Source organism: Coffea arabica, chromosome 4e (assembly GCF_036785885.1).
Source record: "Coffea arabica cultivar ET-39 chromosome 4e, Coffea Arabica ET-39 HiFi, whole genome shotgun sequence".
NCBI classification, from domain to species: Eukaryota; Viridiplantae; Streptophyta; class Magnoliopsida; order Gentianales; family Rubiaceae; genus Coffea; species Coffea arabica.
This window is the reverse complement of record NC_092317.1, coordinates 5,132,082-5,159,072: the sequence shown is the minus strand read 5'-3', so window position 1 is coordinate 5,159,072 and position 26,991 is coordinate 5,132,082. Positions and strand designations below refer to the sequence as shown.

General features: G+C 36.4%; 3 protein-coding genes across 4 annotated transcripts; 1 reads left to right on the top strand and 2 right to left on the bottom strand.

The window, feature by feature from the left end:
- The first annotated feature begins 52 nt into the window (after positions 1-52).
- On the top strand, positions 53-10,700 carry LOC140004525 (DExH-box ATP-dependent RNA helicase DExH3-like). The gene is made up of 19 exons (XM_072047343.1): positions 53-924; positions 2,066-2,220; positions 2,307-2,394; positions 2,532-2,768; positions 3,225-3,320; positions 3,769-3,957; positions 4,053-4,212; positions 4,313-4,443; positions 5,008-5,175; positions 5,255-5,527; positions 5,953-6,147; positions 6,290-6,493; positions 6,674-6,743; positions 6,885-7,033; positions 8,402-8,707; positions 8,894-8,953; positions 9,102-9,254; positions 9,368-9,478; positions 9,616-10,700. Exons 1-19 carry the CDS (start codon positions 532-534, stop codon positions 10,084-10,086), a joined length of 3,609 nt encoding a protein of 1,202 aa, XP_071903444.1. The 5' UTR covers positions 53-531; the 3' UTR covers positions 10,087-10,700.
- A 2,540-nt stretch (positions 10,701-13,240) lies between these two features.
- LOC140005829 (alpha-1,3-arabinosyltransferase XAT2-like) lies at positions 13,241-15,163 on the bottom strand. Its single transcript, XM_072046791.1, has 3 exons — positions 15,019-15,163; positions 14,707-14,793; positions 13,241-14,412 (listed from the first exon to the last, which is right to left on the bottom strand). Exons 1-3 carry the CDS (start codon positions 15,161-15,163, stop codon positions 13,241-13,243), a joined length of 1,404 nt encoding a protein of 467 aa, XP_071902892.1.
- A 3,319-nt stretch (positions 15,164-18,482) lies between these two features.
- LOC113742092 (alpha-1,3-arabinosyltransferase XAT2-like) lies at positions 18,483-21,642 on the bottom strand. 2 transcript variants are annotated; one of them, XM_027269795.2, is made up of 5 exons: positions 21,362-21,642; positions 20,811-20,897; positions 20,550-20,624; positions 20,100-20,171; positions 18,483-19,832 (listed from the first exon to the last, which is right to left on the bottom strand). In XM_027269795.2, the coding sequence occupies exons 1-5, from the start codon at positions 21,498-21,500 to the stop codon at positions 18,628-18,630; spliced, it is 1,578 nt and encodes a 525-aa protein (XP_027125596.1). In that variant the 5' UTR covers positions 21,501-21,642; the 3' UTR covers positions 18,483-18,627. The 2 variants fall into 2 exon arrangements, with proteins under 2 accessions (XP_027125596.1, XP_027125597.1); XM_027269796.2 differs by having other exon boundaries at positions 20,550-20,621.
- Positions 21,643-26,991: the final 5,349 nt, after the last annotated feature.

The following is a 26,991-nucleotide window of genomic DNA, read 5'->3' as shown; positions in this document are numbered from 1 at the left end:
TTTAGAACCAAAACGATGGCTAAAGTCTAGAGCTGGCAATGGCAAGCAGGTTACGTATAACAAAGAGGAGCATTTAGGAAATTCATAGGGAAAATGTTAGTAGGATGTAACCTAAATAAATGTTACTTAGGATTTTACCCAAATGATCATCCATCCCACCAGAAGGAAAATAATCTAAAAATCATCAACCAAATGTAAAAGAAGTAATAGTGATGGGTAAGAACAGCAAGTGATCCTGCAGATTACACATCAGTTCAAATTTTGGTGTTTTCATCTGCCCAATCCTAAGGCCCAAAGTATAATAGCAGCAGCACTCACAAGTCACAACACCAGAGCCAGCCAACAACTGCCTGTAACCACCTGCTTCCCTCCTCAATCCTCAAATCCCCCCCTCTCCCACCTCCCTTAAACCCTAAGGGGCCTAAAACCCACAACAGTGATATTAATCAGCTCAAATTCTCAATGGAAACTACTCTGAAGAATATCAGCCCTTAAAAATTAAAACTTTGTAGAGTGTTTAGTCACTTTACCATGCCTAGTTATTCTCCATTTTTAGTTCGTGGTCTAAGACTCAAGGCCATCCCACTTCTGACCAAACCCATGTCTTCTTTCCACTTAATCAATCGTGGGTGCCATTTTTATTCTCAAAATCCTATTCTGTTGCGCCGTCGTCTCGTGCCTCAAAACCACAGCTTCAGGGCTGGCTTGGTCTTAACTAGTTGCACTTGCTCTGCCTCCAGCTCTTCTTCTTCCGGCTCTGTTGTGGTGAAGCGGATTAGGAAAGATGGTTATTCTTCTTCTTTTTCAATTCCCCCACCTTATTTTTATCAGCAGAGTGCGGGGTACGGGAGGTTTGCTTATGATGAGTATGCTTCAGAGGAGGATGATTACGAGTCTGATCGCGGAAATGGGTCTAGAGAAATGGTGAGTTCTAGATTTTCATAAGCTGTGCTGAATTGGGTTTATCGAAATTTAGTTATACCGTGCATTTTTTGTACATTTACTTCCTTTTAATTTTGTTTATGCCAATATGACTCGAAGGGCTCATCTGTACTTTTTCATTTAGTCCGGAAACTCGAGCTTCCTTCCTCATGTGATGATTTGGCATGTGTTAGTTACTGATATGTAGTTATATTTGGTCTAGGTATGTTTGGTTGCTATAGGAATGAGCTATAATATTTATGGGAATTGACATGCTATTTTGGATGTTGTTCTTCTTTTCTTTTTGGGCCATTGGAAGTTTTTGAAACAGTAAAATGATGAACTTGATGATATGAGATGATAAAAGTTATAGCTTTTGATGACTAATTATCTGGAATTGGAGCAGATATTCTAAAATGTTTTTGACGGATGTGTCTCAAGTGTTGCACCCTCCTCCTATGTCGTCTTTAAACTCACACACAAAAAAAGCTCTTCAAATAGAGGTATAACAGTTGCCATACAAGTTATACATGAATGATAAAATTGGAAAACGAAAGGTAATTGCTAAAGCATTGGACATCTAACATTGGAATTTGTATGTTCATGGAAAAGAGACAGTTTGAGAAAATTGAAGTTGAAAAGTTTCCTCAGCGTCCCATTTATTTTACATTTAATGTTAACGCAAAAAAATTTTTTTTTTTTTTTTGAGTTTAAGAGTATGGTAGCTTATTTGAAGCTATAAACTCCTACATTTTTAGTTGCTTGATTTGGTTTTCTTTCTGTATGCCTCCATATTTTCTGACGAGAACAACTCATTTTCTCTGCAATGCTATTTCTGCTCAATAACTGGAGAGATTAATTTGTGTTTCAGTTGAATGTCTGCTTCTTTTAGGCAGGAAAACTGCAATTTGAACTGGTATAATGGTAGTCATTTGGTGTGCTTACTTGTAATAGACTATTATGATTATATGATTTAGTATGACATATGACAAAATGTTTTCATCTTATTCACTATGGCTTCACCATGAACTTAAAAGAAAAAAGGAAAAAGAAAGAGAAAAAAAAAACATGTTCCTAGAAGCAAAGTACTTGTCATATGGATTGTCAGCACATTTTCCTCCAATGCTTTGTATTTCATCACCAGTGTGCTTCAACCCTTGACAATATTGAAGAATGGAGGAGGAAGCTTACCAGGCTTATGCACAATGAAGATCAACAAGAACTGGTATCAAGGGAGAGGAAAGATCGACGAGATTTTGAGCACCTCTCAGTCCTGGCAACAAGAATGGGCTTATATAGGCATGTTAATATTCTCCTACAAATAAATTTGTCTTTTTTCTTTTTCTGCTTTGTGTTTTCAATGTAATTTGGCTATCTTATTGCAGTCGTCAGTACTCCAAAGTAATTGCCTTCAGCAAAGTCCCATTGCCTAATTACAGATCAGACCTTGATGACAAGCGACCACAGAGGGAGGTATGTCGTGGTGCAATACTCTTCCATTTCTTAGATTGCTTCCTGTTGCAAGGTCAGAGACAGAAGTAGGTTTAGATTCTGTTGACCCCATTCCTTAAATCTCTTGTACTTAATGTGCACATTTTTAATACTTATAGGTGGTATTGCCATCTGGGTTGGTAGGTCGAGTTGACACTTATTTAAAAGCATACCTTTCTAGAAAGGCCAAGAATAAGGAAACCTTTGGACACAGTTCCCTTCCAAGGAGCAGTGACAAGCTTTCAGCTAATGATGATCTTTCAGAGTGTCAGGAGTCCCCTACACGAAGTGTTGTTGCTGAGAGAATTCTCAAGCGACGTAGCTTGGACATGCGTAATAGACAACAGGATTGGCAGGTTTTCATTATCCTTAGAATTTGGAGGAATAATATCTTCTAGAATTTATGTGCTGTAATAAAATTGACTTTTACTTCGTACTCCTTGTCTCTAAATTTTCAACTTTTCATCCTTCTTTAAGCAAATCAGTTGATTTGTTGAATAAGCTTTTTGCTCAATTAAGCCCATTACTAATAGTTTTGTGCCATTGAACTTGATTTCGGTCCAAGTTTTTTTGTAGTTCTCACAAACATGATGGTACTCCTTGTCATTCAATTATGGCTGAAGAGATTCAGACGTCATGCATTTTCCTGTTCCTACCAAAATATTGCTCAAAGTATTGTAACTAATTAAAAAATTAGTCAATGAAACTGTAGGATCTTACTTCTTTTTTTTTTTTTTCTTAATGTCAATTTGCCTTGCGTATCTGCTTCCTGCAAGCATGATTAATTCATTACTTTTCTGTCTTAATGACAGGAATCTTCTGAAGGCCAAAAGATGCTAGAGTTTCGAAGGAGTCTGCCTGCTTATAAAGAAAAAGAGGCACTGCTACATGCCATTTCCAGAAATCAGGTTATTGCTTTTTGCTCGCTCGATATGCTGCATGTTGCTTTTCGAATAAGTACAACAACACAGAATTCTTATTCAGTATTTTAATTTCTCATGGCTACTAATTGGGTCATCATGGAAGTTTGGCATCTGTTAGTCTTCATTTCCCTGCGTTGTGTGGGTATTATGTTGCTCGATAACTAAAGAGAAGGATTATGGTCAATGTCGAGGCATGTCGATGACTACTCATAAGTATAGTGTCATGTTTCATGATGCTTTTTTTCGTCCCACTTTCTTTTTGATAACATATTTGCTACTTAAATTTGGGAATTTCTGTTTGTAGGATGATATTTTCTCTGTCAATGAAGATCTTCATTCTCATTGTTCCCTTCCCCCCGTTAACGTTATTCATATTTTTAGTAGAGTACAGGATTTCTTAGGTGATATGGTTGTGTTTGAATCTATTTTGCAGGTGGTAGTTGTGTCTGGTGAAACTGGTTGTGGTAAAACCACACAATTGCCTCAGTACATTTTAGAATCTGAGACTGAAGCAAGTCGTGGGGCTTTTTGCAGTATTATTTGTACCCAGCCTAGACGAATCTCTGCAATGGCTGTTGCTGAAAGAGTTGCTGCAGAAAGAGGGGAGAATTTAGGAGACTCTGTGAGCTCTTTGGACATTCTGGTGTTTAATTTAAGTAGTTTATCCTGGGATTTCATTGGTAACTCTCTTCTATTTGCTGGTTCATCATTTTTAAGGTTGGTTATAAAGTTAGGCTTGAGGGAATGAAAGGAAGAGATACTCGCCTTCTGTTTTGCACTACTGGCATTCTTTTGAGGAGACTACTTGTTGACAGAAATCTGCAAGGTGTTACTCATGTTATTGTGGATGAGATTCATGAACGTGGAATGAATGAAGGTAATATCATAATTAATGCCCTCTTTGCTCTGTATTTTTGTGGTCTTTCTGTAGTCATTAGAAAAGAGAGTGTTTCTTACCATGTCTTCACCTGCTGCAGATTTTCTTTTAATTGTCCTGAAGGATCTTCTTCCTCGTCGACCAGAACTGCGATTGGTATTGATGAGTGCAACTCTTAATGCGGAGCTCTTTTCCTCCTACTTTGGTGGTGCTCCAATGATCCATATTCCGGTTAGTATGATGCTTAAACTGTTGCATCTATCAACTGCGACATTTTCTTTTCCTCCGGGCTGATTTCTTGAATTTACCTGCGAATGTGATGCAGAAATGTCAATTTATTTATCCTATGAAAAATCCATTATTGACTTTTTGCCCTGTGCTAATATCTTGATTTTTTTTGTGCTTATATCCTTCAGAGTTTGAACTTGTCTGTTGGTATAGTGAGTTGAAGCCCCTTTAGCTTTGCCCTATATATAAGAGGATAAGAAATATTGTGGTGAAGATAAAACAATATTTGTGGTGAGAAAAAACAATATTGAGTATTTTTTCCTTTTGTACTTTGACTGTCTGTAAGATAACGAATTGACAATTCTGTGTGCAGTGGCCAATGGTTTTTATTTCTTGATCTGATCTTTGTGCATGGTTCTGCTTTTCTTTCCACAGGGACTCTGTACTCCTACATTATTTCTGTGTGGAACCAATCTAACATTTTGTGGTTTTTTGGATATTTTAATTGCTTCTGAAGTGTGTGCGCCTTTCAGTAGGCTAAGTTTGACACCACTTTTGGATTCTCAGGGTTTTACCTACCCAGTTCGCAGTCATTTTCTGGAAAACATATTGGAAACAATTGGGTATAGATTAACTCCTTATAATCAAATTGATAATTATGGCCAAGACAAGATGTGGAAAATGCAGAAGCAGGCTCTTAGGAAAAGAAAAACGCAAATTGCTTCTGCTGTGGAGGTATCTTTCTGAGGTTATTGTCTGCTTGTCATGTTGTTTGTTTTGGATTGTCACATCTTGAATGTTAAACTTGCAACAGGATGCTCTTGACGCTGCAGACTTTAAGAAATATAGTCCTCGGACTCGGGAGTCACTATCTTGTTGGAATCCTGATTCTATTGGATTCAATCTTATTGAGCATGTACTTTGCCACATATGTCAAAGAGAAAGGCCTGGTGCCATTTTGGTTTTTATGACTGGTTGGGATGATATTAATGCTCTAAAGGATCAACTTGAAGCACATCCACTTTTGGGTGATCCAAGCAGAGTTTTGCTACTTGCTTGCCATGGTTCCATGGCCAGTGCTGAACAGGTAGTTTTTCACTTCATATTTTCTCATTTTAAAGCTCCTTTTTCCCTTTATTTGCCTCTGCGGTGGTTGGGGAAGCTCATTAATTGATTCAAGGAGTAAAATCATGATCTGCCACATTCTTATATCTTTCACAGTATTGCTAAAGCTGAGACGTGTTGTGGTTGCTCACTGTTTAGTGTAATTAAGACTTTCTCTAAGATTATTGACTTTGAGAGTAGACATAAGATCACTCTTTGGCTTTATTTGTTGTTTTGAATTTTGATGTAAAATGTAAGCCTCTTGGCTTTCTTAGAGAAGCACCATTTTGCTGAAGTCTATGGATCATAAACCTATTTGATAGCAGAATTTCATCTTTTCTTTTGTTTGATTTTATAAGCACTATGTCTAGTTTCCAAATCTGACTTTTGACTGGTTTGCAATATCAGAAATTGATTTTCAATAAACCTGAAGGCGCAGTGAGGAAGATAGTGCTGGCTACCAACATGGCAGAAACAAGTATTACCATTAATGATGTTGTTTTTGTTGTGGACTGTGGTAAAGCAAAGGAGACATCTTATGATGCGCTGAACAACACTCCATGTTTGCTTCCAACTTGGATTTCACAGGCTGCTGCTCGGCAAGTAAGTTTCTTTTTCATTTGCATTTGCTGTAGTACGTAGCTTTACTTTGGTTTCTGGTGTGTGCCATGGAAATTATTTTAGTTGGTTACATTTGGAATTTCTTATGTTTTATTTCATATTAAAACGTTTACCTATTTTGCAGAGGAGAGGAAGAGCTGGGCGTGTTCAACCTGGCGAGTGTTACCATCTGTATCCTAGATGTGTACATGATGCCTTTTCAGATTATCAATTGCCAGAACTTCTTAGAACTCCGTTGCAGTCATTGTGCTTACAAATTAAAAGTTTAAAACTTGGGAGCATATCAGAGTTCCTGTCTAAAGCTCTACAGCCACCAGAGCTACTTTCTGTAAGTGTTTACCTAGATCCGTTTGAAGTAGCCTCTTTTTTGTAGGGGCACATGCATGTTCAGTTTGTAAATATTTTTCCCACACTTGTTTGGTTGTGTTGTGAAATGAAGCTTATTTTTCTTGGACAGTATCATTCTATTATTTCTCTGTTTCCACCAATCCTAATATTTTCATTTCAGGTTCAAAATGCTATCGAATATCTTAAGATTATTGGAGCTTTAGATGAGGATGAGAATCTTACTATGCTAGGTAAAATATAAGTTATAAATATTTTTCGTGTCCTATTTCTTTGTATTGCTCTTTCTTCTTCTTCTTCTTCTTCCCCCTATTGAACTCCTTTTTGGAGTCACTATAGAAAAATAAACGTACTAAGATATACTTTTTCTGCAGGGAAAAACTTGTCAATGCTTCCAGTGGAGCCGAAGTTAGGGAAAATGCTCATCTTAGGGTCTATTTTCAACTGTCTAGGTCCAGTATTGACAGTTGTTGCTGGTTTGAGCGTTAGAGATCCATTTTTGATGCCATTTGACAAGAAGGATGTAAGTAGAAGATTTGTTAGATGCTTTATCTTTGTCTTGTGTTGGCGCTCATGTAACATGAGATTTCCATTTCACAAGGATGCTATTTGTCTTTTTCGGCTTGAATTCTTTTTTCTTCCTCTTGGGGGGTAGAAATTCCATTGTTGTATTGCTCTAAATGTCTACTTAAGCTGTCCGAATTGAAACTTTGGCATCATTGTTTGTGCTTAGCTTGGTTGCTGGTTAAGTAGACAAATCTAGATTGCAGAATGACTCTCTTGGTATGCCTCATGTAAGAATTGGTGGTTACTGTTGATCATCTCTGTTGTTATTCATAGAAATTGAAAATGGAAGACTCACTACTAGATGTTATTAAATCTATATCCACTAATTGCTTAAAGGTGTAAAACTAAGCTCTTGCTTTTGACTCTCGTCACTGTACCCCTTTTTTTTCCCAGAAACTACTACTCTTTCAGTTGCCAAGTCTTAACACTGTCTATTTTGGCACCCCGTTGCCATTGCAACACACACTTTGAAAATGGAGGAAACTGGTTCTGAGCATATGTTCTTCTATATGCACTTTTATGATGTCTTCTTGGTCTAATATGTCTAACATTGATTGAAGGTCAGTTAACATTCTGTGGCCCTTTATAGATTGGCTGATCTTTTCTTTGTCATTGTTCCTGAGTCAAGAATAAAGTTCAACAACTATTCAGTCGTAAGATACTTTTGCCTTTCTAGAAATCGATTTGCCAGCTATTAGCCATCTTCCTTAGAGCTATGCAAATGGAGAAAGATGAGCTTTGCACAAGCTTTATCTCTTGGTGAAGTTGTTTGGAAATCTGTAGTTTGCTTATATTACCTTTGTAGCTAATATGATCAGCAAATAGTCTAGTTTCTTAGTGCAGGATATTTTGACAAACAATTTGCTTTTTTCTGACCTCTGAATTTTATCTGAATGAATAAGCAAGGGTTTCAGAATTTGGAAGGTTGAACAGTTGGAATGTGTGAGATAAGTTGTTGCTACATGTTCAATTTTGAATTTCTATTTGCTTTCCCAATGAGTGATGATCCAAAGATAGTCCAAAAATGTTGTTTTAGCATGTGCTCATTCTCATCAAGTTGTCTTGCATCTCAACGAAGAGGGTTCCTTAGCATGGAGGTCTGTGTTCAGCTTTTGAATCATCTTCTCATTTCCTTTTGAACTTTGCCAACAACTCCAAGAAAAAGAACTTCAAATAACAAGGATAATTAAAGGAAATATCAAATTAGAAGTTGGTATATCTGGTTTTCATCATACCCATTTCATCTGTCATTTAATTTTTTCTGTGAATTTTAAAATATAGATTAAATGAATTTCCTTAATGTTCTTCTGTTCACTGCTTGCAGCTTGCTGAGTCTGCTAAAGCCCAGTTTTCTGCCCGTGAATTCAGTGATCATCTTGCCCTTGTCCGGGCTTTTGAAGGTTGGAAAGAAGCTGAAAAAGAACAATCTGGATATGAGTACTGTTGGAGAAATTTTCTCTCTGCACAGACCTTGAAAGCAATTGATTCCCTTCGGAAGCAGTTCTTTCATCTCCTCAAGGATATTGGTCTTGTTGATGACATTGAAAGTTGCAACCAGTGGAGCTATGATCAGCATCTCATTCGAGCAGTTATCTGTGCCGGTCTCTTCCCTGGAATTTGCTCTATTGTGGTAAGTTGTTCCTTCCCTCCCCTCCTGTCACTGAGTGTTTTCACATTGATCTTTTGTTGGTTCCACTTACCCAACAGCCTTTGTCGAATGTTAAAGTAATCTTTTCCCTTCTTGGAAATAAAGTCCCCTTAATGACTGATTGGCACATATTTACAAATCATTGACTGGGAAGCTGCATGATTGCAGAACAAGGAGAAGTCAGTTTCTCTCAAAACAATGGAGGATGGTCTAGTGCTTTTGCATTCTGTAAGTTTCATTCAACTTAATTTCTTACAATTCGTTATTATATTAAGCCCATTAGAACAGGCATGTCATCGGTTTATGAGAGTCATAATTATTTTTTTGAATGCTGGCCCTTGTCTCTTTCCTCTCTGCTGGTGCTTTTTCTGCTCAGAATTCCGTGAACTCCCAAGAACCCAAGATCCCATATCCATGGTTAGTTTTCAACGAAAAAGTGAAGGTGAATGCAGTATTTTTGCGAGATTCAACTGGTGTGTCTGATTCTGCGGTTATCTTATTTGGAGGGAATGTCTCTCAAGGGGGGCTAGTAAGTTTCATGCCTACTGTAAAAAATCATTATAGTCAGGCAATTGATGTTGACGAGTGTCCTTGCCATTTAAATTTTCCCACTGCTTAATGACTATCTTCCTTTATTCATAGGATGGACACTTGAAAATGTTGGGAGGGTACTTGGAGTTCTTCATGAAACCTACTTTAGCAAGTATGTATGTAAGCCTAAAGAAAGAGCTTGATGAACTCATTCAGAAAAAGGTATGTAGGACGCTATAAAGTAGCTCTGTGCTGGTGCTCTTCCAGTGTCACCATTTATTTAATATCCTTGTTTTATTCATATTCGTTGTCTTTTAACTTGTCTGCCTCTGATCGTATGCTTGGTCTTCATTTGGCAGCTTCTAGATCCTAAGCTTGATATAAGCAGTCATGATGATCTCTTATCAGTAGTGAGATTCCTCGTCTCACAGGACCAATGTGAAGGTAGATTTGTCTCTGGCCGCCAGATGCCAACATCCTTGCAAAAGGCCAAAATTGGAGAACAAACTGGCACGCTAAGTGTGGGTGGTGGACATAATTCAAAATCTCAGCTTCAGACATTGCTTGCCAGGGCAGGATACCAGCCACCGATGTACAAAACAAAGCAACTGAAGAATAATAAGTTCCGATCCAGTGTCATGTTCAGTGGACTGGACTTTGTTGGTCAGCCTCGTGGTAGCAAAAAAGACGCAGAAAAAGATGCTGCTGCTGAGGCTCTGCAGTGGTTGACTGGTGAATCCCAATCAACCCACGATACAATTGATAATATGTCTGCCATTCTAAAGAAAAGCAAGAAGAAACAGCATCTTGATGTTGCAAGGTGGAGGTAATCAATCCGAAGACTTGAAAGGATGTTACCTATCTTTGTTTCCACCAAGAGGTGCTCTTGCTTCCAGTATCGTTGGTTTCTGGTGAACTGCAAGTTGGAAAATCTTCAAGGAGAAGATTTTTAGTTTGCAGAGGATAAATGCTGATCTCAAGATTGTACAAAGTCCTTGTAGAGGAAAGAGTCACCAGTTGGTGCTGGAATTGGCCATTCCACCACAGCCAATTGATTGACGGAGGTAGCTACACAAATTGCTGGCGTTGACTGCTCAAGGCCTATTAATCTGAAACTACTATGGCATCAGCAACAGGTGGTGCCCGCTGTATATATACTTGGTCTCAAAAGGGAAGCCCTGATTAGTGTAGCGACCTCTTATGGATACTACTACTTTTGATTCTTTGGAGAGGTAAAACAGTGTATATCCCGCCTAAAAAGGAAGATTTGGAGGGACGGGGATATATTGGGATGCGGAAGGCAGGGATTCGTCCCGGAAAACTGAGAGTTTGGCCTTCTTGTCCATGTATTGCTTAAACTCAGTTTTACGGGACTTCAGTTTCCGGGACTTCTCTTTTACGTAATAGAATTATAACAAGTAATTTGCATGTTGTTATTTGAAAACTCTTGCTGACTAAAGTTGAAACACAACTTTGCAAGATGAGCAGCATAAGATTAAGGGTAAATTACTTATAAACCCCAGTGATTTTACATAATGCCAGATGACTTTTGTAAGATTTCAAATTAGGCGCATAATTCTTCTATAATTTTATGTAAAGTGAAAAATGGATAGAATATATAATTAGTTATATTGTTTATACAAAACGTGCTCTAAAAGTGTGTGATAAAATCTTAATTTTTATTTAACTGGGTGATTTTTGTATATATCCACATAAACTCCTTATATTTTTATACAAGTTAGATAAGCCATCGATTGATTTAACAGTTAAGTAAGAATATTATTAGTATTTCAATTAATGACGTTATATAGGTTATATTTCATTGAGTTTTCACTTTACATAAAATTACAAGGGATGAAATGGATGTCTTGAAATGTTATGAAGGTTATGTGACAATAGACAAAATTATAGGGGTTATATGTAATTTACCCTAAGATTAATGAGGTTAATGGTGTACAGATTGTGGGAATCAAAGTCCTTCCACATCAGCCACCAGAATGCTACTCTACTAAATAACGGGCATTACATCAACTAGCATGATATTCATTCCCAAACGTATTCAATGGAGACAAAGGAGGAGGGAAATACCAATGTTTTAAAAGGCGAAAACGTTAGACGGGACATTTAGTATCCGTCCCAACGGGGCGAAAGTCCGGAGGCATAAGGCGTAAGCCTTGTTAATTTTTATTTTTTAAATATATATAAATATGATATATATTATGAAAAAGTCATTTGGAGATATAAATAATATAATAAAATTAAGAAAATTTATACAGATAAAGAATTATCATTGTATAATTCTAATTAATAATTTAAGAAACATACATATTAATATTAGCTGCACAAAAAAAACAGAACAATTAACATTACAAAAAGTTCAATTTTAGAAAGAAACTAGTCACAACTCTGAAGTCACCACATTATCAAGCACTGAAATTACAAACACATAAATTCAAGTGGACACAAATTTCAAAGGTTAATTGTTTCAATCAACACACTTAACTAGTACTATAAAAAATACAATACCAAATTAGCAACCATATTGCTTATAATACATAACAAGGAATAGCACCAATAATTAGAAACAAACTGACAAATAAAATGATACTATTCGTCAAAGTCAATATCATCCGTGTCATCATCTTCATCTAGTATATATACACTAGGTAATTTTCTTCCAATAGTTGATGATGGTTCCGAACTTTTCATCACATCACAAGATCCAATTTATAGGTAACAATCTATTTTTCTTTATCTTTCTTGTCTAACCATATATTATATTTCAAATAAATTCATATCGAATTCACTCAATGTCTCAATTTAATAGATAGTAAATTAGTAATACAGTTGCATATTAAAAAAATAAAAACTTAATTGATGAAGTTAAATCTTTTTTTAAGACAATTTGTGGGCGTACACTTTTAACACCCCCATTTTAGAGGCAACCCCAAACGCCTGGACGGCTGGACGTAAGCCGCCGAACACTTTCGCCTTATGCGATTGCTCAGGGCAATATTGGAACACCTCGCCCTGGGCTCGCCATGCAAACGCTTGTTAAAACATTGGGAAATACTAAATATACTAAGACAATAATGTTGTTCTAGAGTTGACAACCAATGGGCAGTAATACATGATAGTGAAGGTACAAACTCGATCTTCTCATTTCATAAATGGATATGGATATATTTAATTATCCATTTATGAGTCACTTAAAATTCTACTCATTTTTTTCGCATGTTGTTGGATAAGAAACAACGATATTTTATTGTTATTAGATTGGCAAAAAATTTAAATTTATTTGTTTAGCACTCACTAAAAGTTGAATTTAAATATATAATTATTTTTAAATGAATATAAATAGATGAGTCAAGTCAACTCTCTATCCGCTAATTAAATGAGTTTTATTGGGTACTCATGTAGACCCATTGAAAATTAATCGACGTGTTTGGACGGGTTTGGAATTCTTTTTAGCTGTATAAATGCTACTGGTTGGCCATTGTTAGCTAATTTCTAAGCAAATCACCAGAGAGTGTTCATGTAAATTGTAGCCCCTATCTCTATCTGTGCTCAAACCAGAAACGGATAGTTGTTTATATTCACATCCAACGTTCCAATGGAGATTGTACTTAAGGACTTTGTTTCCGCTGGTAAATTAACTTCCTAAATCTGGAGAAAAATTTGGAAAAAAGAATCAGACAACAAACGCTAACTATGCTGATATTTCAGGAAAAGCGTGAGGATATGCAATCAACAAGAGACCAGGACCAAGACCAAGTTAAAGTAACCTCATTAATAGTATAAATTTTCATTATAATAATGTTCATAATGTAAAAACCAAAAAAAAAAAAAAAAATCTATTATTAACTTAGCAGCCATATCATTAATAGTATAAATTTTCATTATAATAGCCATAATGTTAAAAAAACAAAAAAAATCTAGTATCAACTTAGCAGCCATAAATCTATCTTTATACAGTCAAGTAATTTAACCATGCAAAAACTCAAGGGCTCTTAGCAAAACTTCCTTAAACCTGTTTAAATCAAGATCTACATCTTGTTTATCTAGAAAAACTGATCTGAAAGAACGCCATCCTATCTTAGAAATTGCACCTGGATCCTTAAAAATCTCATGGTCGTGAGGATACTGTTGTATTAATGAGCTTTCATTTGGACTAATCTTGTACTCCAAATACCGCAGGTTCATATCTCTTTCAGGCTCTTGGTAGAATGTCCTAGCTATCCATTCCATATCTCCCAGCGGTATAATTTGGATGACCACTGCTTTTTCTGGGAGGAAAACCATGTTAGTGAGTCCAGCCCCATGTACTCCTACCATAACATCAACGGAGTTGACCATCTCCGAAACTAATGATACATTCGAACCTGTTTCCTTAATGACAACATTAAAGCCTATTGTTCGAGCCATTTTTGCAATTTGTCTTGTGTTGATCAGCCGCCTTGTTTGGCTTCTTGAAATTACAAGAAGTCGTGGTCTTTTGCCCAGTTTCTTGTCATTTCTAAACTTTTCCACTCTTTCCCTCTTCAAAGAATAAGCACTTCTTAAGATTTGCCTGAAGCCCATCATCGAATATGAAGACTCCGAAGAATCGATCCCAAGTTCTTTGTTGGTGGCTTTTAGACCAACAATGACTCTGGGGAAGCAGAGCACTCGACTCTCTTGATCAATATCGATGAAATCGTACTTGGATAACTTTTGTAGCAGGGGTTGGTACTTGTCTGTCCACCAGGAGTGATGATCGGTTATAAGAAATTGTACTTCACCATTGAATTCAATAGATGTCAAATATAGTGGAATCAAGACATCAGAGAAGTCATGGAATGCGTTTCCTGCATATCCTCCCGTGGAGAAAACAACCGCGGGAATGTTGTAGTTTCTACTGCAATCAGGAAGGCCCCCTAAAACCTGTGCTGGTTGAATTGTTATTCTCCTGACTCGTCCCATTGCAATGCCATCTTCTTTTCTGGCATAAGGCTTTATGTTCCAAATCTCTTTGCCAACTGGCATTTGAGTCGGTGTTGAAGCAATGAAAATTTTTGATGAGTTACCATGAATTCGTATGTCCCCATTCATCTCACAAAAATCTGATCTTGGTCGTGTAAGGTTGCACATTGGCTTCACTTCCTTTGTGTCAAAATCTGAAATTACCAAGAAAAGAAACAACCAACTTTTAATTGATTATTGTGCTTCAGAGTTTATATGAACTTTACAACAAAAATTTTAACTCAGCCAACAAAATAAGCTCACGAAAAATTTGCTGCTTCGGAATAGCATAAGATTGTTTAGTTAGCAGAGCATTTGGAGGCTTAACATTAGCTCTAATCAGTTTGGCAAATCAACAAATCATAATACCGGAAAATGTTCAGCCTCTGCATCCATTTAGAAATGCTCAAACATGATAATTTTTATATGAGAGATTCTTATATTCTTACATGATTGCCGTGGTTCAACTGCTGCTTCCTTGCTTCTCATCAGCATGTTGAGGCTAGCTCCTGTTGACAACTGCAAATGCAAATTCACTGCAAAATGCATGCATTATGTATACCCAAGTTAACAAAGAAATTAAAGCTGGATAATCAGAATTGTGCTACTACTTAGCACCTAGTTAACAGGTGTGGTGTATATTGCGTTAAAGGATTGACAAATTGAAGACCAAGGATGTCTAGATATACAAATAAGCTATACTCCGAAAGTATAAACATATCGCTATCTAGCATAAATCTTTTGTACGTGTAGAAGCTTACAGACTGGTGGATTGCTGGACATGTAAGGTTTGAAAACAGTGAAAATTGTCACAGCAATGACCAAGGAACCAACAAAAGCCCAAGATCCTAATTTTCTCTGCTCATGCCAACTGAAACTTCTCGCAAGCATAGTATTATATGTCATCTTATTTTCTTCCCTAGCAATAACGAATGATCGCCAATAAGAACAAGAACAGGAATGCTGTTCCACAAATGGAGATTTCCCTTTTCTCAAACTTTCAGAGCCCATGGAAAGGAAACCGAATGCCGGATTATAAAGCTGTCATGGATTAGCAAGTCGCGTTGCATTTCAGAGGACGGTAGAGTGAGGTTTTCAAGAGATTTCAATGACAAATGGAGAAGGGAAGTTGAAGTGCCTTTTTTTTTTTTTTTTTTTGGGGAGTGTTTGCTCCCCACGATTTCCATAGTTCTGCATTGATTTTGCAAAAAATAATTTATTTTTTGGGAACAAATGTAAATTATTTTCTTGAAAACGACTTCTGGGTTGACTGGTGAGACAACAAAAACATTCCTTGGATTTTTTTTTTTCTTTTCAGGTAATGCTCCTTGAGAGATGATATATCAATGTGCAATTTTGAATTGCAAGAATAGTGTCCATTTGCCAAATCATGACAAATCCAGTCAAAGAAATTAGCAGATTGAATATAAATACATGAAACTCCTACCAACTTTGTCTTATTATAAAATAATAAATTGTTTTTGTTTTGCATCATAAAGATTTATTTTGCGTGGATTTAAATTTACTTTGCAAGTCATTCTTTCGTTATCCTGCTAACTAATCAGCAAATGATTAATCTAACAGCAAAATCAGTACACTTCATGATCTTGGCCAACAGTTTTTTTTTTTGGACAAATTACAATTTACCCCCTGTAGTTTAGTGTTTTATTACATAACCCCCTATGATCTCAAAAGCTATATATAACCCTTTTATTGTTTGAATTAAAGTGTCAAAATAACAGAATTTGCAATCCATAACAAAGTCAACTAAAATGTCAAAAATACCCCTATGTAAAGTTAAAAATTATTTATTAACCACAAGGGGCTATGTATCTATTGAAAATCATAAGGGGGTTATATGGTAAAACACTAAAGTATAAAGGGATTATATGGTAAAATGTAAAACTATACAGGATTAAAGTGTCATGCATATTATGTTTATATATTTTGGTCACTTAAACCATTTTAGTTTTTAAATAGGGGTAATTTCGACATTTTTACAGGTTCCGTTACGAATGATCATTTGTGTCATTTTGACACTTCAATCCAAATTATGAGGGGGTTATATATAGTTTTTAAAACTAGAGAGGGGTTATGTGAAAATTAACTATACCACAAGGGAGTAAAGTGTAATTTGCCCCTTTTTTTTTTTTTAAACAAAAGTGCCTTAAAAGAAAAAGGATTCTCCAAAAAGTCCAATCTAAATAACAGCAGTATGGAGTATGTCAGTAATTAATCAGTACTCCCACTCGAATTTCATGGGTTTTGGAAGCTGGGGAACGGGGATCCTTTCAACCAACTAAGGTTTGGCATAGTTTTCTGCTTAAACCATGATCCTTTCAAAATTAGGTGTAGTTTTTTAGGAAAAAATTTAAATGTACCCTATTAATACGTAAATGTGCCCCACTGACTAAACAGGTGTTTGAATTTAGGAAAAAATTTTGTTTTATTAATTAAACAAGCAAATAGATATAATTTTTCATTCTTAATGATCATTACAAGTCTAATGCTCTAAAGAATTCAGTCGGCGAATGTGTTTTTCTACGAGTGTACTTTAAAGAAATGTAGCACATTAATTAGTAGGTGTAGGTTCCTCATATCCTCTTATGTTATTTACTAAATACAAGTATAGTTACTCCTTAATCCTTGTTATGTGAATATCATTAGGTGCTCTTTTTTCTTTTTTTTTTGTATCCTTCGTTGATAAAACTTTCGTGAAGTGTTGTATGTGAGATGAAAATATTAGTAAAATGTGATTGAAAGTATAGTCGGAGAACAACATAAAATAAATTAGCGAATAGCTGGTTACAAAAATAAAAAGTCTACTTTTATTCACATAATTGAAAGAATTTATTTCAAACTGTGCTCCTACTGATTTACTTCCTTTTTCTGGGTCTGCCACTGATTTTCGGGGGCGGAAATAGTCCACCGAGCGAGTAAGCTGGACAACAGGATGTGGGTACAGTCGGTAGAGAAATAAAAAGAATTTATTTGCAAAAGCATAAATTGTCTTTTCAACTATGCAAAGAGCATGAATTGAATTTAAGGGTCCAAAAAGTTGTTTTTTGGTGGTTATAAGACTTGGACATGTTAACAAATACGAAAAATTCGTCTAATCAAGTATCGAAAGGATGATATGATAAAATAATTGAACCGCTAGGATCACCGATTACCATTATTAAGGCATAAACTTAAATGATTATCATCAATGATATTCCTCTGGGGATCTCTACAGTCCGAACCAAAACGTGTGTGCCTCGAAAATGGTAGTATTCAATCTCTTTTTGTAGATGCTGCACGTATATAAATATACGTGATACCACACATTTACCAACTTCCAACCATAAATCGGTAGTTCATGATTTTGTTTTGTTGACAATTGTCTTCTATATTTTTTTTAGTATAGAAGGTCTATTTTGTCCTTTGTTTAAAATTATATAAAATATAAATTTACATTTTTTAAATCCGATTAGGTTCAATTATATTCAAAATCCGGCCAGCAATTTGCAGCTAGAAAAAAAAATGTTCATATGAATTCGATTGAGTTCGAATTAATGTGGATTGGACTCTATATGCACGAGCTCGAACTCGAACTTGCGTAAGGCAAAACGAACTCGAGCTCGATTTTTAAGAGCTCAGTGAGTTCGAGTTCGAGCTCGAACTTGAGTCCAAATTTTAGTATACTACTCAAAATCGATTCCGCTCGATTGTATCCTTAGTCTTCTCTCATATCCTTACACATTAGTATGGTATGTACTCCTTGCAAGAAAACTAGAATCCCAGCATAAAAAGAGTTCTGCTAATGGTTTTGGGAGGCGGTCCATTGATGATTATCCTAGGGCTCTTCTTTATGCATTTTCAAATCTTGATCAATATCAACTCAATCAAGAAAATCATGACGATTTTCAAGCACCCCAGATGAGATAGAAATAATTAACTTCCAATTTCTGAAGTAACTTATTCAAGTATTTTTGTTGGATGCATAGCCTACGTCCATTTAACCAATACAATTGGACATGTTTGCAACCAGAACAATGTCCCATCTAAGTGAATTGTCTGAGGGCATCTTTCAAACACAGAATTTAATCAACTTAAAATCCTTTCAAAAAAATTCTACAAAAAAAAAAAAAAAAAAATCTTAGTTTTGCCCTTTTTTTAACCAACTTTTTTCATGGATCGCTCTGACATCTTCTTTTGCTTGATAAGATAAAGAAAAAAGCGGCAATTGGATAAAAAGAAAAATTTATTCCAATTTGTCGCTCAAAAAATATAGTGGTAATAAATATTGACAAAAACAAGGAGCATAAAGGGAAAAAAAGGGAAAAGAAAAGGACTGATGCTTGCTTAATTACACATCTAGCTCTAATTAACTAGTGACGGCGTAGAAGCTTGAGGGCTTTAACCAAAGTTGATTTAAACCTATGCAAATCAATCTTCACATTCTGTTTATCCAAGTACACCGATCTAATTGCACCCCATCCCTGTTTATGAAACGAAGATGGGTCTCTAAAAACTGCATGATCAAGGGGATACTGCTCAATTAAAGAGCTCTCTGTCGCCTCAATTTTGTATTCCAAGTATCTTATGTTCATATCCTTTGAGGGGATTCCAAAGTCTACTCTGGCAAGCCCGTCAATGCCTCCCAAGGGAATTATTTGTACCAAAATTGCATTATCTGGGAGAAAAACCATGTTGGTTAGTCCAGCTCCATGAACTCCCATCAAGACATCACAAGAATTGACTAACTGAGCAAAACTTGTCAAGTTTGTTGAAATGCCTGCCTCTGCTACTATAACTTCATAGCCTAATTTTCGTGCCATTCGAGTGATTTCACCTTCGTTTGTCAATCTTCTTGTTCTACCTCGCGAAATTAGCATTAATCGTGGTTTTTGGCCGGCCCCTTTCCTCAGTTTGATCGCTCTAGTTCTCTTCAGGGAATATGTGCTCCTCAGGAACTGCCTGAAATGGTTCATGGACAAACCATTTGGAAACTTTGATGAATCGATGATAAACTCTTTATACGATTTAAGCCCTGCAACCATTCTTGAGTAGCAATGGATTTCCTTTTCTTTATCGATGGCGATTATTTCGTGTCTGGAGAGCCTAGAGAAAAGCATTTGATACTTTGATATCCACCAATGTTGATGATCAGTTGCAAGAAATTGTACCTCACCTCCAAATTCTTGTGAAGTTGAATAAATTGGAACCAATAAATCTGAAAAATCGTGGAATGGATTTCCTGAAAACCCTCCTGTAGAGAACAAGATTGATGGAATGCTGTGATTTATGCTGCACCTGGGGATATTGTCCTCATTATGTGACACTAATTTTATGGTCCATTTCTTGACACTGATCATTGCTCCTCCATTGCCTTTTCTGGCATAAGGCCGTGTGCTCCAAGACTTATTTTTGGCTGCAATGGTCGTTTGAGGCGAAACAATGAAGATGGTGCTGGAATTTGCTTCAATTCTTATATCTCCTTTGATCTCACAATAATCTGAGAGGGGTCCCAAGAAATTGCATGCTGGTTCTACTAGTTCCTCTGATCGAGTTTCCACCTTCTTTGCTTGAGTTGCTACAAAATTTAATTGAATTTAGATTCACACTATTCGAAACTGAACATTAATTTTGTTAAAATGCTTGCTTTTGCAGAAGAAATTTTTTGCTCTTTGACATCGGGACAAAAATAGCCATTTTCAATTTTAACGTTTTTGAAGAAATTAGTCGTTGGTAGCAAGTTCAGAAAGTAAACAAGGGGGGAAAAAAAAGGAACCATAATGCTCGTTGCATTTTCTTCATTTACAATACAGAACAACCTTACCGTGTAATGCAATTTGCATACCTAATGGAGGGTTGGTGTCGATATCCTTGACTATCGAGGTGTTAGTTGGATCCGACTCCACTGCTTCAGTTGCTGCATAATTATAGTGAAATTCGATTAGGAATACAAGATACCAGAATAGTCATTGATCAACTCATTCTTTTACGGAAGAGATGAGTGTAATCAAGAGATCCCGACTTTGAATCCTCCCGCTTATACTAAAAAAATGACTCGTTAGTTGGAAATTGGTATACCATAATCATATACAACCTGATTTTATGATAGTCTTCAATTATCCTTATGGACTCTCAGAAATAGATATGTATCATTGGACTAAGCACCCTCCCACATCCCTACTTTTGATTTCTGGCTGGTCTCTTGCTAACAGTCTATGATATAACTTTCCATGATCAAAGTTATGCATTCCACTAAGTTGAAATCTTATTATAAGGAAAGCATTGTCATGCATACCTAATGGAGAAGAGGTGCCCATGTCATTGACTCTCAACATATCAGTTTGCTCCCCCTCTTTTGCTTGATCAACTGCTGCAGATCAATAAAGTAAAATTCGATTTAAAGTATAAGTAACGAAAAACTAAAATTTTTTAAATCATATACTTTTCTTGAACTTTATCCTAACAAATGTTAGTCATTATATTAGCCCTGTACATCTATAAGATCTATATTCCACTTAGCCAAAATCTAGTTACTATGAAAGATTACCATGCATACCTAATGGTGGGGAGATGTCCTCGTCCTTCACTGCTAACTTGTCTTGGGCAGCATCGATGGATAATTGCAAATTCATTGCATTGCCAACTGAAGCAAAGATTGAAGCAAGAAAGTGATCATTAATTATCCTTAAAGGATTAATCTTTTCTACACTGCCAGTGTATACACTAACGAGATTGGATGAATGCCACATCATTTGAATTTAAACATCAGATTTTGTATATGTGACATGCATCTAGACTCGCTAGTATATACACTGTTAGTATATAAAAGATTTATCCTTAAATAAATTCTTTCGTATATAGAAATTCTTGGAATAAAAAAAAATTCCCATGTGCCTTTGTGTGAATTGTGAGAATATGAGACTGCTAGCATGACTGTAAGAGCAACACTTTGGAGTAGAGAACCAACTTTCACACTACAATAACTTAAGAAGATTACTTAACAGCTCAAAAAAAGAAAATGAAGAAGAAGATGATTTAACGAGTTGAAGTTACTTTGTTAAATTATAGAACCATGCATTAATATAATAGCAAACAAAGAGGACTTACGGATTGCTAGAGGATGGAAACCAGGCTTCAGTTCCAAGAAAATGCTCACTGCCATAATCGTACATATGAGAATTGCCCAGAATCCAAATCGTTTCTGCTCATACTTGCTAAAGCTTTTAGCAAATATGGGATCATACATCCTGAGATGACAAGCAAAATCCACTCACTAGTCACTAGAACTGAGACACTAATGAAATATAAAGCATGCTAGCTACTTCTTTGTTTAAAAAGTTGATAAATTTGGCATTGGGGTCAAGATTAGGAGGACCATGAAGAAATGATATAACCATTCGCAATTTTCACGTCCTAATGGCCTTGTTTCTTCTTTATGTATAAAGGGACATTGCATGGTTGATGAATGGAAAGAGACATTTGCTTACCTAGAGTGAGACAATCGTCATATATACATATACTCGTTTTTCTATTGTTTAGGTAACGTTTTTAATTAGTTAACTCACTGAATAAAACGTCGGTCATTGTATTCATCCTTGAAAGTAACATATCAACCAGAGTTGTTATAGAATCATTGGAAAGATACAGTTGAATTTGTTGTTAATTAATCATCATATTAGATTTTATTAGGAAAGAGTGAACTGAAAGCCACATATGCATGCAACTACAAGACTAATAATAATCTCGAGTATCTAAGTTGACTGTTGATATAAGCCATTGCGAAATAAAACAGATTAAAAGGTTTAACTACAAAAACAGAACAAGTACTTGTCACTACTTGGAAGGACAAATAAAATTAAGGGAAATTAAACATAGATGTCTTTCCACTTAATTTAATAACATAAATACCTTAACACTTAATTTATTTATGAAAATTCAGTTTAAAAAAAACTTTCACTTAATTTTGTAAACAGAAAAAATGAAGTTGTGGGCAGTAGACAATGCACACTGAAAATAAAATCAATAAATGAAATTAAGGGAAAGGACATCAAGGGGATTAATGATCTCTGTCAGGTGCTAGTCTTGGTTTTTGGGGTTTAGCTTTTGTGCTAATCTTCTTTGCTGGTGCTTAATTTTTCTGCTTTGGAAGATTTTCTAAACTGGTAAAACTTGCAGTTGCTGTCTAATATTAAACACGATAGTTTGCCTTCACAAATATCTTTTACGTAATATGTAGCCAAAATAAAACCAGAAAACTTAGGCTTTGTTAATTTGACGACCCTTTTTTTTTCTTTTTCTTGGCTCAATATCTGGATGAAATGTACCTAAATTTTCTGTTGCGTCTTGGAAATGGCCCATCATCATCGCTTGCTAGAATAACATGACATTAACCAATAATAGTTTTTTCTTCAAAATGCTGGTATGGATGCAAAAGGGCTAATACAAAAACCGACTTGCTAAATCTGACATTACCAACTCTGCTGAATTCTCACTAAACTGAGAGTTAGGTGGTTATGTCTAAGCTGCTCAATCATTTCCAGGTTTGATTTCCATGAATCAAAACCACTCCACAAGAAAATAAACGTATATATGCACACATGATTTCGTTTGTTACCTGCTCTGCATTCTTTACACGAGAATGGGCAAAGATTGGGTAGCACCAGAAGGGGACGTCTAAACCCATTCTCTGTCTTGCAGTTTGCAAGAGGTTGCTTTGTTCGTAAATTGCTGTCAAATTACGTAAAATGGATGTATTAGATTCTTCCTTCTGATATGCGATACTTATGTTACAATTTGGCCTATTTTCTTTGAAGCATCATGTATAGCCTTTCTCCTTACGGAGCCTAGGGGCAAACACTCCAAGATTTCGAACAAATTTCTCGATTATATTACAAGAAGAGCAAGATATTAACATCATTATATAATTTTGTAGGGTTAATAACTAAACTACTATGGACCTGTTTGACAAACGAATTTTTCTTCAAGTTTTCTTTTACGAATTTTTTAACAATTTTATCTACAGTAACCTCAAAAAGTTCTTTAAAATTACTAAACTACGGGCCTGTGATCTGCTGCACTTGGTGATTAGGAAAAGGACGACAGATGTCAAGTCTTTCTTGTGAAGAATGCTTGTCGGTCGCAAATTAGAGCAGGGTTGGATTAATGTAACGTGCCCGACTTGTTTACCCCATTTTCCTATTTGCTTATTGTTGTGGTATCATTAATTAACTTAGGCCAAGGTTGAAGATTGATTTGGGACCATATATAATGTCAGAAATTCCAGATAATGTCACCAAGTCTCAAGAGTTGGACGTGTCATTTGGGTTTTGGGGTCTATCAAGTTTTACACGAAACCTCGGATTTCGATTTGGTTTTTTGTCACAAAAAGTTTCCACCACTGATTGATTTAAATCCGTCAATTATTATGTGGTGTTATAAGTAACAAGTTTCTCCCAATAAGTTCTCTTTGGCACCTTCAAAACTAAGAGCTGAGAAAATACAGCATAGGTATGAAAAATTCAATCTTAGTTATATGGAGTTACCCAAATTGACAGTCTTTAACATTTTAAACTTGTTCACTTGAGTAACAAGTGAAACCCTTTTTTTCTTTTTCTTTTTTTTATTGCTTCAAATTTGAGTTTTGGGCCTAATTCAAAACAAGGCTTCTTCTATCATATTTCTTAGCCGACCCTTGAGCACTAACTTGGTCCAATTGGAAAAACTCAGATAGTGAGATAGTCCATCAAAAAATAGCATATTGATTGGTCCAATTGTAGGATTCTCAATTATCCTCAATCTCCATAATTAGCAAATTGATTGGCTAGGAATATCAGTTGCCCAGGCCTGGTCCCAGGGAATTGTACCAATACCTCTTTGAAACCACTTTCATTATTTGGTTCTTGCAAGAGCTTCCTGCAACATGGCCCAATTAGTTTCTACCCGATAACAATAAAAGAAATGACTATTGGCCACCACCATAGTTTTTAAAGTTTGGTGGGATAGAAACTCAAGAGTTCAAATCTTATCATTATATATGGTTTACCACTTTAAATGACTTAAATTCATACGGGTGTGCATTGTATCCATTTGATCCGATGGTGGTTCAGTCCTCTGTCAATTTCTCAATAGGTCTAGTTGGACCCTTCCTTTTAGAATAGGCTAGAGTAGGATTAGAAATAGGTATCAAGTAAACAAGTGACGATTGATAAAAAAAAAAAGATAATAATATAAAATATTGGTCTAATCATGATCCCCAAACCATACAAGCATCAGACAGAGCAGACGTGACGACCTTTTTTCGATTTCATTGTCCATGCACTTGGGACAATGACTCGACTAAATCTCAAATCCTACAATTATTGGTGTCAATTATACTTTACAGTGTAAACACTATCACAAGTGATGTTGATCGCTGAACCTATAAAATCACACAAACAATTATGTCTTAGAACCAAATCTCTCCATCCAAATTTAGGGGAAAAAATAGACAAATCTATCTATTAATTGGCTACTATTGATCTCTAGGAGACCTAAGTCTACTGTGAGGTTCCCGTTTCTACTACATAAGGACATACCAATGTACTATTTGGCTTTCTAATAAGTATCTTGACTGCCTATTCGAATATGTCAGGGTCCTGGGTTTGTGCTTGCAAGTTGCAGAGAAGGAGAGTGAACTAGGGAAGATTATTTTAGGGAAAGAGAATGAGAGAGATGCAGGAGAGAGGATAGACAAAAGCAGGAGAAGGGAATTAATGAATCTGTATTTCTTTCCGTATCTTGATTCTGTTACAAGCTTGCTATTTATAACGTGACTAACAGGAGGAAACTAATCCAACGTGAACTAATAGAATGAACTAATCTAACTAACTGCCAGAATTATTCCAACGGCATCATTTTGGTCATAGCCTTATTCTGGCTTACTTCTGAAACGCACACTCTAATGAATAAAACAACAGATTCCATCTAGGTCCCTGACAATCTCCTCCTCATAAAGAAAGCTTGTCCTCAAGCTTTAAAATCTGGAAACATTTTATCAATGAAACTTTTATCCTCCCAGGAAGCCTCAGAGTCTGGCAGTTGATTCCATTTGACAAGATATTGTATAACTGGTTGAGATTTCCTCATAGTGACCCTGCGTCTAATCACTTGCTCAGGTTGTAGCAAGCACTGATATGAGGAATTCAACTTGGGCAAGACTAGTTCAGGGGTCTGAGTGTCACGAACTTTCTTCTTAAGAAGTGAAGCATGAAATACCGGATGAACTCTAGCTCCAGGTGATAATTGTAACTTATAGGCTACTGCCCCCACCTTCTCAATGACTTGAAAAGGCCCAAAGTATTTGGCCGACAGCTTTAAGTTTCTTCTGATAGCTACAGTTTACTGCATATAAGGCTGCAACTTTAGGAAAATCCATTCTTCCACTTGCAAAGTCCTTTCTGTCCTGTGTTTATCAGCGTAGTGCTTCATCCAGTTCTGAGTCTTGGCCAAATTTTTCTTGATCTGTGATGTGATTTATAGTCTTTCCTGCACCATATCAGTTGCAGCAGGTATCACACTATCATGGAAGGGTCCCAAAGGAATATGAGTTGGCTTGTACCCGTATAATGCCTCAAAGGGGGAGAGTTGTAAACTGGTATGGAAGTTGGTGTTGTACCAGAACTCAGCTGTGGACAACCACACACTCCACTGCGTTGGATACTCACTACACATACATCTTAAGTACGTTTCCAGGCATTGGTTAACTTTCTCACTTTGCCCATCCGACTGTAGATGATAGGAGGAGCTATAATGAAGTTTAGTTCCCAACAACTTGAATATTTCCTGCCAGAACCCACTGAGAAACACCTTGTCTCGGTCTGAAATTATAACTTCAGGTAAACCATGAAGCTTATACACATTATCAAGGAAAATCATAGCTACATGTTGAGCTGAATAAGGGTGCGAAAGTCGCCTAAAATGGCTGAACTTAGTGAAACGATCTACTACCACGAATATAGTATCAAACCCATGAGATAAAGGTAACTATTCAATAAGATTCATGGTTATTTGGGACCATGCATGCTGAGGAACTGGGAGTGGTTGCAACAACTCGGGGTAAGGGACATTTTCGTACTTACTTCTTTGGCACACGTCGCAAGATCTCACAAACTGCATGACATCCTTCTTGATTCCCGGCCAGTGAAACAGTGCTTGCACCCTTTATAGACACCCTCCTTGGCCGGAGTGTCCCCCAATGACAGACGCGTGCAATGCCTTGATAAGGTTACCCCTGATCCCCTTAGAAGTCCTCATATACAATTTACCTTTGAACTTCAGCAGACCCTTGTCCAATTGACAGTCAGAGTTGGAGGAAGGATCCAGCAATAGCTGGGGAATAAGTTCTTGAGCCATATCGTCCCCTACATAGCTGTTTAATAGCTCCTGTATCCAAGCTAGTTGCGCTTATGAGATAGCATTCAGAGTACCGCACTTGGTTGAACATCTCTCACTGCTGTCCACTATCCTTTTAATAGATAATGCGTCCGCCACCCCATTGTCAATGCCTTTCTTAGATTGGATCTCGTAATCCAAGCCTAACAACTTGGTCAGTCATTTGTGCTGTAACGGATGTGTGAGTCTCTGTTTGAGTAAGTATTTGAGAGTCTGGTGATCTGTTCGGATGATGAAGCGATGACCAACTAGATAATGTTTCCATTTGGTGATGGCCAGCACCAACGCAAAGAGCTCCTTTTCATATA